This window comes from Aedes albopictus, chromosome 2 (genome assembly GCF_035046485.1).
Source record: "Aedes albopictus strain Foshan chromosome 2, AalbF5, whole genome shotgun sequence".
In the NCBI taxonomy this organism is placed as follows: domain Eukaryota; kingdom Metazoa; phylum Arthropoda; class Insecta; order Diptera; family Culicidae; genus Aedes; species Aedes albopictus.
In genome coordinates, this window is record NC_085137.1 from 208280107 (window position 1) to 208292970 (window position 12864).

The 12864-nt window shown below is 37.6% G+C and overlaps 2 protein-coding genes across 4 annotated transcripts; both read left to right on the forward strand.

Annotated features, from left to right (window-relative positions):
* The first annotated feature begins 239 nt into the window (after positions 1-239).
* Positions 240-2804, forward strand: LOC115264985 (uncharacterized). Its single transcript, XM_029869166.2, has 4 exons — positions 240-1175; positions 1817-2249; positions 2311-2555; positions 2612-2804. Exons 1-4 carry the CDS (start codon positions 520-522, stop codon positions 2751-2753), a joined length of 1476 nt encoding a protein of 491 aa, XP_029725026.1. The 5' UTR covers positions 240-519; the 3' UTR covers positions 2754-2804.
* A 7813-nt stretch (positions 2805-10617) lies between these two features.
* LOC109622032 (methyltransferase-like 26) lies at positions 10618-12328 on the forward strand. 3 transcript variants are annotated; one of them, XM_029869167.2, is made up of 3 exons: positions 10618-10673; positions 11494-11545; positions 11647-12328. In XM_029869167.2, the coding sequence occupies exons 2-3, from the start codon at positions 11538-11540 to the stop codon at positions 12305-12307; spliced, it is 669 nt and encodes a 222-aa protein (XP_029725027.1). In that variant the 5' UTR covers positions 10618-10673; positions 11494-11537; the 3' UTR covers positions 12308-12328. The 3 variants fall into 3 exon arrangements, with proteins under 3 accessions (XP_029725027.1, XP_062704631.1, XP_062704630.1); XM_062848647.1 differs by lacking the exon at positions 10618-10673 and adding an exon at positions 10701-10978; XM_062848646.1 differs by lacking the exon at positions 10618-10673 and adding an exon at positions 11396-11426.
* Positions 12329-12864: the final 536 nt, after the last annotated feature.

A 12864-nucleotide genomic window follows, 5' to 3' on the forward strand; every position in this document is an offset into this window, starting at 1 on the left:
AAACTACCACAAATCGAATAAGCGGTGTGGAGCAAAAACGATTTTTTGAACCACGGAGTATTCAGCATGAAACCAGGACGTGGACGGCCACGAAAGCATCAGCTGTGTTAAATACCAATTTTGTTTCTCTGTTGCACGTTCGATTTTGACTTGTGAATTCTCCCAATTTTAATATGCATGTATAGGGTTCTTCTATCACTCAAGAGGATATTGTCCTAGAAACTGAAGTTGTTGCATACTTTCAGATCAATTCAGATTAATTTTCATCGAGTTCAATCTGGCACATGATGAATATGCCCTAGGATGGATAGATGTGCTCAATTCGTTCTTCTGGAATATTCGTCAGACATCAACTAGCGCAGCACACTGCGATTAGGGAGTCCTAGATGATCTTGTAAAAAGCTTGCTGTCACATTTACATACACTTGAGAAAGACTTTGTATCACAATATTTTTAAATTTCTTCCGAATTCGTATTTTTCAACAGTGTTAAGAACGCTTACAAAGATTCGTCCCCGAAATGTCATCGAACACTCAGATTGGCGCTTTGAAACTATGCAAAAGATCATTCTTCCTCCAAAGCGGGACCGTTCCCTCCCAAACCGGCATGCGCCACGAGCTGGGTTCTGAGGTAGCAGACGTCATCCTGGAGTGTATGAGTTCGCAGTGCCAGGCCTGGATGGGAGTTGACCGAAAACTTCAGGGGCCTTCCGTTTACTGCCTCGATCCGGAGCAGTTGAAGCACAACATTCACGAGCACATCTTGCAGCTTGGCCAACAGGCAGAGGACCGGCTGGAGCGACGCCGCCGACGCAAAGCTAAGAAGAAGGACATCAGCGAGGAGTTGGAGTTTGTGAAGTTTGAGTGCCGTCAAAAGATAGAAATTGCTCGCGATGAGGAACGCAAGCGGATGGAGGCGCTGCTGGAGGAAGCTAAATTTGAACTGGCGGAGAAATTTCAGTTGATGAAGAAAGAACTAGGAGAGGACTACTGCAGGGGCAGACGGGAGATGGCCCAGTTTATGTGTAGGAACTTACGGAATCAAGTAAGGGGACTTCTTGTACAGATTGCGCAGCGGTATCGAGTGGAACTGGATCATGAGGTGGACACAAGGGTTAGCAAGGAATTTCGGCGTATTGCGGATCAGTTGGATGAAATCGTTCAAGATGCTGTGAAGTAAGCATTTTTATTATTATTATTTATTTACGACACTTTACCATAGTAGGGATTCGTGTCGGGTAAGCATTTTTGATGTCAGTTCATTTAATCATGTTTTCTACATCTATCTTATTTTTTATCTCCTATTGTTCAAATCCCCTATCATACTTTCTATCATATATTCTCTAACTCCTATATTTTGTCGCCTTCGCCAATATTCAATCATCTAATCTTATATTTTCTAACTTTCATCTTCTATCTTCCATCTTCTATCTTCAAAATTTTCAATTCTTTTTTTCCAAGTATTTTTCTATCTCTTTTAGTTGGTTCTGTCATATTATCATACATATTTTATGCTATATAATGTATATTTTGTTATCTATTGTCTATTTTCTATATTCCTAATCATTTTTTTTATCTGTTTTCTTTTTTCTTACATCTTATTGTTATGTAATTATCATTTATTTTCTATGTTATATCGTTTTAGCGCTATCTTCTATCTTCTAACCCAAACCTTATTTTCAGTCTTCTCACTCTTATGTTTTTAGCTTCTTTTTCAAATTTCTATGTTTAATGTTTTATCCAAGAAACATTTTTTTTATTAAAGTTACCCATCATTTTTATACTATTTCTCATTTTCGCAATGCTACCTTCCTCAGCCACCAGAAAGCAATAGACGAGGAAGCTATGCGCAAGATGTGCTATCGCTACGAAGAGCTTTTGCGCAACGTTCGACACCGCGAAGCCTGCAGCCAACTAACGACACTTGCTCAGCAGATATGTTCCCAATGGATCGAGCTTTCCAAGCAGAAAATGAATCCCGACATATCCTGTCAGACTTCGTTCGTTATACCGGAACCTACGACGACCGATGCGGGGTCCGATATGACTTCGGCAGAGAGTGAAGGTTTCGAAGGACCAAATAGTTTACTGGAGTTAGATGAAATTTTCGTCATCGAATCATGTTTTATGCATCCTGGTCCAAGTCCGGTGTACAGTTATGCTTCCAGTTCGTTTGAGGAAGATGTACCGGAGTCTTCGACCACTTTGGAAGCTTTCACCTTCGAAGGCAACGTCTACGCTCAACCAAAGGTATATATTTCATCTTAATAGAAACAGGAGTTCTTATCGAGAATATTGCCTTTTCTTTTAGTACTTCCAAAAAGTTTATGAGCAACTGTTTCCAACTCCGATGCTCACGTGGGAGCCACGGACTGCTGAAGAAGAACCTCGACTTTCCATGGACTCACTATTGCCAATCAATTCGGACTTTACCAGAAATGTCGTCAACCAGATACTAAATAACGCAGATTTACAAGAAGAAGACGTTTCCGAAGTGCAATTGACGAGCATCGATTTGGACGTTGAACCGTCTGCTTTATATGAACCCTCTGAATGGTATACAATTTACTTTATTTTATTTAAAAAATGACGTCCAACGTATATAATTTCAGCGATGATTCGTTATTGTCCTCGTCGGAGACAACTGTTTCGGGATTGTTTGCTTTGGAAAAATCAGAATCTGCTATCAACATCTTGGCCAATGGAATAGTTCTCAAATATGTTAGAGCAACTGAGAAGGACTTCCAGCAGTAACAAACTAAACTCAATCATTGTAAATGAAACTGGACATCGTTGAAAATAAACTTTTTTTTTTCACGGAGCAAATACATGTAATCAACCAATCACATTTCCGAAGCATTTTTTTATAAAAACATAAAACTAAATAGGGTATTGGTTCCCTTATTAAGCATGTGGCTCCCATTTTCATCCTACGAAAAACAAAGGATTGAAGCGCTGTTTGTTTTGTTTCTTATTTTTGTATTTTTTGTTAGAAGTAAGCATCTATGAAATCAAAAAGAACGGAATCAATCGGTGCCGTAATCACTTGTTTTTGAATAGGATGAATATGGGAGCGTGAGATTAACCCTAAAAGGGATACCTGGGGTCCATTTGGACCCCAGGCGCTTTCAGAGCTCGTCTTTGATGGAACACACTCAGCGAGGTGGCGAAACTGAGGCCATGAAGGTATCCCTTTTAGGGTTAATGATGGAACACATACCCTACTCATCTTTCAGAGATTACAAAAGGTTAAGACGATAATAATAATTACCCAATCCAAAATCTACAACAACACAACCCCTAACTTTATCCAATCCAATCCAAATAATAATCCAATCCAAATCCAATCCAAATCCAATCCAAATCCAATCCAATAAAAATCCAATCAAAATCCAATCCAAATTCAATCCAAATCCAGTCGGAATCCCATCCAAATCCAATTAAAATCCAATTAAAATCCAATCCAAATCCAAATCCAATCCGAATTCAATCCAAATCCAATCCAAATCCAATCCAAATCTAATCCAAATCCAATCCAAATCCAATCCAAATCCAATGCAAACCCAATCCAAACCCAATCCAAATCCAAATCAAATCCAAATCCAATCCAAATCCAATCCAAATCCAATCTAAATCCAATCCAAATCCAATGCAAACCCAATCCAAATCCAAATCAAATCCAAATCCAATCCAAATCCAATCCAAATCCAATCCAAATCCAATCCATATTCAAACGAAATCCAATCTAAATCCAAGCCAAATCCAACCCAATCCAATTGAAATCCAATCCAAATCCATCCAAATCCAATTCAAAACCAATCCAAATCCAAATGAAATCCAATCCAATACCAATCCAAATCCAATCCAAATCCAATCCAAATCCAAATCCAATCCAAATCCAATTCAAATCCAATCCAAATCCAATCCAAATCCAATCCAATCAAAATCCAACCGAATCCAAATCCAATCCAAAGCCAATCCAAATCTAATTTAAATTCAAATGCAAAACCAATTCAAATCCAATCCAAATCCAATCCAAATCCAATCCAAATCCAATCCAAATCCAATCCAAATCCAATCCCAATCCAATCCAAATCTAATCCAAATCCAATCCAAATCCAATCCAAATCCAATCCAAATCCAATCTAAATCCAATCCAAATTCAATCCAAATCCAATCCAAATTGACATCAAATCCAATCCATATTCAAACGAAATGCAATTTAAATCCAAGCCAAATCCAACCCAATCCAATCCAAATCCAATCCAAATCCATCCAAATCCAATCCAAATCCAATTCAAAACCAATCCAATCCAAATCCAATCCAAATCCAATCCAAATCCAATTGAAATCCAAATCCAATTCAAAGCCAATCCAAATCCAATTTAAATTCAAATCCAAATCCAATTTAAGTCCAATTAAAATCCAATCCAAATCCAATCCAAATCCAATCCAAATCCAATCCAAATCCAAATCCAATCCAAATCCAATCCAAATCCAATCCAAATCAAATCCAAATCCAATCCAAATCCAATCCAAATTCAATCCAAATTCAATCCAAATCCAATCCAAATCCAATCCAAATCCAATCCAAATCCAATCCAAATCCAATCCAAATCCAATCCAAATCCAATCCAAATCCAATCCAAATCCAATCCAAATCCAAATCCAATCCAAATCCAATCCAAATCCAATCCAAATCCAATCCAAATCCAATCCAAATCCAATCCAAATCCAATCCAAATCCAATCCAAATCCAATCCAAATCCAATCCAAATCCAATCCAAATCCAATCCAAATCCAATCCAAATCCAATCCAAATCCAATCCAAATCCAATCCAAATCCAATCCAAATCCAATCCAAATCCAATCCAAATCCAATCCAAATCCAATCCAAATCCAATCCAAATCCAATCCAAATCCAATCCAAATCCAATTCAAATCCAATCCAAATCCAATCCAAATCCAATTGAAATCCAATCCAATACCAATCCAAAGCCAATCCAAACCCAATTTAAATTCAAATCCAAATCCAATTTAAGTCCAATCCAAATTCAATCCAAATCAAATCCAAATCCAATCCTAATCCAATCCAAATCCAATCCAAATCCAATCCAAATCCAATCCAAATCCAATCCAAATCCAATATAAATCCAATCCAAATCCAATCCTAATCCAACCCAAATCCAATCCAAATCCAATCCAAATCCAATCCAAATTCAATCCAAATCCAATCCAAATCCAATCCAAATCCAATCCAAATCCAATCCAAATCCAATCCAAATCCAATCCAAATCCAATCCAAATCCAATCCAAATCCAATCCTAATTCAATCCAAATCCAATCCAAATCCAACCCAAATTCAATCCAAATCCAATCCAAATCCAATCCAAATTCAATCCAAATCCAATCCAAATCCAATCCAAATCCAATCCAAATCCAATCCAAATCCAATCCAAATTCAATCCAAATCCAATCCAAATCCAATCCTAATTAAATCCAAATCCAATCCAAATCCAATCCTAATCCATTCCAAAGCCAATCCAAATCCAATCCAAACCCAATCCAAATCTAATCCAATTCCAATCTAAATCCAATCCAAATCCAATCCAAATCCAATCCAAATTGACATCAAATCCAATCCATATTCAAACGAAATCCAATCTAAATCCAAGCCAAACCCAATCCAAATCCAACCCAATCCAATCCAAATCCAATCCAAATCCATCCAAATCCAATCCAAATCCAATTCAAAACCAATCCAATCCAAATCCAATCCATATCCAATTGTAATCCAATCCAATACCAATCCAAATCCAATCCAAATCCAATCCAAATCCAATCCAAATTCAATCCAAATCCAATCCAATCCAAATCCAATCCAAATCCAATCCTAATCCAATCCAAATCCAATCCAAATCCAATCCAATCCAAATTCAATTCAAATAAAATCCAAATCCACTCCAAATCCAATTCAAATCCAATCCAAATCCAATACAAATCCAATCCAAACTCACATCAAATCCAATCCATATTCAATCGAAATCCAAATCTAAGCCAATCCAATCCAAATCCAATCCAATCCAAATCCAAATCCAATCCAAATCCAATTCAAATACAATCCAAATCCAATTCAAATCCAACTCAAATTTAATTTAAACCCAATCCACATACAATCCAATTTCAAAAACAATCCAAATCTGATCCAAATTAAATTCAAGTGTAAATCCAATCAAAATCTAATCCTAATCCAATTCCAATCCAAAATTAATTCAAATCTAATCCAAATCCAATTCCAATCCGTTTGGAAATCTATTCCAATCCAGACTAAATCCAATCAAATTTAAATCCAAGTCAAATCTATATCTAATCCACATCCATTCTAAATCCATTTCAAATCCAAACCAAATTTTATCAAAATTTATTCCACTTCCAATCAAAATCCTATCTAAATCTAAATATATTATACATACATTCAATACAAATTCATTCCAAATTCAATCTGAATCCATTCAAAATTCAATGTAAACCCAACCCAAATTCAATCCAAATCCAATCCAAATCCAATCCAAATCCAATCCAAATTCAATCCAAATCATATCCAAATCCAATCCTAATTAAATCCAAATCCAATCCAAATCCAATCCAAATCCAATCCAAATCCAATCCAAATCCAATCCTAATCCATTCCAAATCCAATCCAAATCCAATCCAAATCCAATCCAAATCTAATCCAATTCCAATCTAAATCCAATCCAAATCCAATCCAAATCCAATCCAAATCCAATCCAAATCCAATCCAAATCCAATCCAAATTGACATCAAATCCAATCCATATTCAAACGAAATCCAATCTAAATCCAAGCCAAACCCAATCCAAATCCAACCCAATCCAATCCAAATCCAATCCAAATCCATCCAAATCCAATCCAAATCCAATTCAAAACCAATCCAATCCAAATCCAATCCATATCCAATTGTAATCCAATCCAATACCAATCCAAATCCAATCCAAATCCAATCCTAATCCAATCCAAATCCAATCCAAATCCAATCCAATCCAAATTCAATTCAAATAAAATCCAAATCCACTCCAAATCCAATTCAAATCCAATCCAAATCCAATACAAATCCAATCCAAACTCACATCAAATCCAATCCATATTCAATCGAAATCCAATCTAAATCCAAGCCAAATCCAATCCAAATCTAAGCCAATCAAATCCAAATCCAATCCAATCCAATCCAAATCCAAATCCAATCCAAATCCAATTCAAATACAATCCAATTGCAAATCCAATTCAAATCCAACTCAAATTTAATTTAAACCCAATCCACATACAATCCAATTTCAAAAACAATCCAAATCTGATCCAAATTAAATTCAAGTGTAAATCCAATCAAAATCTAATCCTAATCCAATTCCAATCCAAAATTAATTCAAATCTAATCCAAATCCAATCAGGCTTTCCAAATGTACATCCTTCTCACAACAGCCTGCGCAAGGCTGAATCGACACTCTCTTATGTGTGCAGACCATCTCTCGTTACCGTGTGCAACACCATCAGTGAGAAATGTATCGCCAACAGCACGCACACGCATAAGCAAAAGATGTATTGAAACAGCCGCTGCTTCGGCTGCTTGCCTGACAGGTGCATACTCGAGTCGTATCGAGCCGAGTGGGAAACGTCGTGAGTATTGTTGGCCGCATGGCGATGACAATCTTCGGCTAACCATGCCGGCTGTCGCGTAAAGGGTGTCATAGGCTGTCACGGGAGCACATGGCTTAACGCTAAAAGTTATTCACAAAATATGTGCTCAATGTTTATTACAAACATGATCTGCCTTTCACAAGATGCCCCAGGGGCGGAAAGAAGTTTTTGCCAGCGTTTGTCAAAATTGTAATCTAGCTAAAATATACCACTGATGTGAGATTCAACTCTCTTTTATATTGAAAACATGGCAGTGCATTTCACATGCCAATAAAAATAATGCTATGCAAAATACTCTATTAGAACCAGACTTACATGTACATATTCTCTATTTGAAAAAATACATAATACATGAAATGCATCGAAAATTTTAAGCGTGGCACTCGACACGTTCAACAGAAGTAAAATGCTCGGGCCGAGCGCAGCGATTTTCGTCACTTCGTGTCCAGCCAACGAGAGACGGTTTAGGTGAGAGCCGAGGTTGTCATCGGCGAACGAACGCACAGCGAAAGCAGACGATGTGAGCAGTTCCCGACAGTGATGTTGTAGGTCGCATGAGTTTTATTCTGTGGGCTGTCATGAACCATGAATTCACAAGGCTGTCATGGGAATAAGAGTGTGACAGCCATCAATATGCTATCATGATGCGGTACTTTTGGGAAGCCTGAATCCAATTCCAATCCGTTTGGAAATCTATTCCAATCCAGACTAAATCCAATCAAATTTAAATCCAAGTCAAATCTATATCTAATCCACATCCATTCTAAATCCATTTCAAATCCAAACCAAATTTTATCAAAATTTATTCCACTTCCAATCAAAATCCTATCTAAATCTAAATATATTATACATACATTCAATACAAATTCATTCCAAATTCAATCTGAATCCATTCAAAATTCAATGTAAACCCAACCCAAATCCTATCCAAATTTAATATAAATCTAATCCAACATATGTAGTCGTAATTCAGCAATAGTGGCATTAATTTCCACTGTAATGATACTTGAATGGTTTATGAAAGGTAAAGCCGACCATAAGCTTTAAACACAGACAAACAGACGTAACACTTGCGAAATTTCCATCGACCACGCTTTAAACGATCATTTTAAATTGTCATAGTTGTGGCTTTCACAACCAGAGGCGCGCGCATCGGTTTTCTATGCGTTTGACGTTTCACACTAGCGCCGTCTGTTGACGATATGGCACAACACAGTGATTCGTGCAACTTTTCCACCAGGTGATGGTAGTGTGAGCTGGGCGATGGATTTCCATGAAAATTGTTCAAGGTGTTACGTCTGTTTGTCTGTGCTTTAAATATGCAATGAGTACAGCGTCATTATACATAACCATAATGCATATATATAATATGAGTAAAAAAATACAGTAAAATATAACTGTTATACTCCTTCATATAGACGATTGCACCGATGAACTGAATTCATCGCGATCCGAGAATTTTGACACTACAGCGGGGTCGTTCCCAATCAGAATTCTTCAATTCTGATTGGAAATCTTTCACTTTTGATTGGAAGCGACCCCGCTCTAGTGTCAAAATTCTCGGACCGCGATGAATTCAGTTCATCGGTGCACTCGTCTATCTCTCATGGACTTAACCACCGATGAACTGAATTCATCGCGGTCCGAGGAACTTGACACTAGAGCAGGGCCATTCCCAATCAGATTCGTTCAATTCTGATTGGAAATCGTTAAACTCTGATTGGCAACGGCCCCGCTCTAGTGTCATAATTCTCGGACTGCGATGAATTCGGTTCATCGGTGGATAAGTCCATAGGAAGATGGTGAGTATGTGCGAAGTAAGGTAAAAACTCACCTTATGTTATGGAAAAATGTAGTCAAGACACCAACCAAATGGATTTATGTTATACAAAAATAGACACAACTTCAATCCATAGCAATGCGTACGATCAGTCAATAATGCCTATGAAACATTCATTTGGCTGCATGTCTTTACGACTACCTAGTATCTACAGGTTGATGCGTAACGTTGTCCAATTAAGGTCGTTTCATATGAAATGCAAATTAGTTGCAATATCAACTCTGTAAAGATTAAACAAATCTATATATATAAAAATGAGTTTGAAGTCCCTTTGAGGCAACAAAACTTACGATCGGGTGAACCGCTCAGGATGACTCTTGCAGGGTTGGCTTCGTATTCATGGTGGCTGTGTTTATAAGTAGTAAAAGTTGTAAAAATCATCTAAAACAGTCAGAAAATTGATAAAAACCTGATTTTTCATGAATTGGGAAGAAAATCAACACGATCCCAATAAAACCAATCATAGAGTGCCGTGCTGCAATGAACCCAACAGTTGTCAAACCACCACAGCATGGCAATACAAAGTTTGCCGGGACAGCTAGTAATGTAATAAAAAAAGTAAAATTTAACAGTTCGAGTTTTCGATGAGAAACAAATCAAATTATGTACATATGTATTGACAAAAATGCCAAATATTTTAATTTAAATTCATAGCACTAATTATGTACAAAAATCCAAAAATCGTTAAAAAAAAACAAGAATCAAGCAGACAACTGAATAGAATCGAAATAAAAATTATTTTCGATTTTATTGGCGATCAAATGTGAGGTTAAGTAACGCAAAATTTTCAACTTTGGAAGCAAAAATAACATATTTCTGGCTAATACATTGCATGAAAGTTAGGAGATTCTGCAATAATTTCACTTTTCTTCCATTTGTAGCATTAGTAATTCAGTCTAGGGTTCGTAATTTACTGTTTTAGAAAAGCGCCACCTGCGCAATTTAGCTTTGCGTTTGATGGTCAATAAAAGACACTCGCCATAATTATGTCGTGTCAATCCGTTCGAAGCTTTTTCGTAACGCAAAACAGATTATCTGTCAATCGTGTTACTGTTTTGAATAACTTGTTGTGGAAATTTGAGTATACTATAAATTATAAATACTTGTTTCTGTGCTGTGCCGGTAAGATAGGTTTTTTTTTGTTCTGTAAAATCAAGAACTTATTGGAAATTATTTTTCGAAATCCGAGTGATACCCGAGCAGAAGGCAATACCATACAAGGAGTAACCTGTGCTCTACTACCAAAAATTTGTATTGCTATGTTATTCTACGAAATGTTATGAGAACCTCACAATAACAATTGGATGTATTTGAGCATAGTTTGGTGGTAAAAAAGTTTTTGTTGATTTAGCAGTGTAAATAACTGAAGATCGACGTTTTTTATTCAGTTTTGGAGATTCGATAGCAGCATATTGTATAGTTAAATAGTAAGAAATGTTATTGGTCATTCAATACCTTAACAACCAGTACAGTGCTTAAATTTCATGGTATGCATTTGTTACTACAATAACAAGACGTTGTTTCTAGGTACTATTCATATAAAGTTATGGTATTCGTTATTTTGCCTCAACTAAAATACCGTGTCATTAATCGGCTCGATAGATTAGTTGTAAAAACGGTTGCCTGACTTATAAGGGACGTGAATTTAAATCTCAGACAGTGTTGCGGATTTTTTTTAGTATTTCACTAACATTTATCATTAATTGACCTCATGGATTGGTAATATGTACGGGTATGCCGAAATGCCGAAGCTTGCGATGTTGTTAAGCTCTCAGTAGGCTATGATGGAATAAATGCTTGCTTTACCTTTTTTGAGCTGTTCAGTAATATATTAGATTTACGAAAAGTACAAAATGATATCCAAGGCTATTCACAGTTAATACACTACATATTACTACTAATACTAACAATTGATAATAATGAAACTAAAATTTTATTTCAGTTCTGTATCAACAGCATTGGAGGCAAAAGAGTATTTTAACATAAATGATGAGGTAATTATGCACTATTTTCCTAGAGAATTTATTTAGTTTCTCAACATTATGTACAATGTTTAATGTGTATAACCAAACATTCTTCCATCGATCATACCCAGTCACATCCGCAAATTGAGTAACCCCGCGGGAGAGCGCAACAAAGCCCCAATACTGGAGGTGCTGCACAAATTCCTGGACAAAAGTCGGCCAAACCAAAAACTGCTGGAAATTTCCTCTGGCGTGGGTCTTCATGCGGCTTACTTCGCGTCGCATTTCCCTCAAATCCACTACCAATCGTCCGAGTACGATACGTCGCTTTTCGGAAGCATCGAAGCCTACCGGGCGGAAGCCCAGGCCCCAAACTTGCAACCGCCGGTGGCCATTGACATTTCCCAACCGTGCACCGAGTGGAACAACGACCAGGCAATCAACTTTGCCAACTGCGGCGAAAGTTACGACTACATGCTCAACATCAACATGATGCACATTTCACCGTTTGAATGCAGCGAGGGCCTCTTCTGGAACGCGTCCCGATTGCTCAAGACGGGTGGACTGCTCATAACGTATGGACCTTACGCGGTGGACGGGGTGCTGACCCCGGAAAGCAATGTGCAGTTTGATGCGTCACTGAAATATCGGAACCCGTCGTGGGGCATTCGAGACGTCCGGGAACTGGAGAAACTGTCTCATGGAAATGGTATCAATTTGAAGCAGATGTTTGACCTTCCGGCCAATAATAAATGCTTGATCTGGGAGAAGGTGAAGGGATTGCAGATTTAATAAACACGTGTTCGTACCTAGTTTTTGTATTTTGTTTTTGATGGGGCACTTGGTTTTGAAAGAAATTGTTTCTTTGTTGTTGTTCGTCAGAGCCTTTGTGCCAGTCAACGCTTTGACCAGCATGCTGCAATTCTGCTTTGACAGATTTGTTAGATACTTTGCAACCCTTAGAGATGGCTCAGTACAATACAATTTTGTTTGACGACATGACTCCAAACTATTCCAGTATTGTTTGTGGTGCGTGGTAGCCCAGGTGTCAATCTGAAGCTTTACCCAACACTTGAATACCGGAATAGCTGGCTCAGGGCCAATGAAGTAATGTGATGCTCCAGTGCGAGCTAACTCATCAGCCAATTCATTTCCAGCGATGGAAGAATGACCAGGTACCCATACAAGGTGAACAACGTTTGCTGAATTCAGCTCCTCGATTTGAGTTCGACAAGCGATAACTATCTTCGACCTGGAGTTGGCCGAAGCAAGTGCTTTAATAGCAGCCTGGCTACCTGAACAGAAGTATATTACTTTGCCCATTACGTGCTGCTGAAGTGCTGATTGCA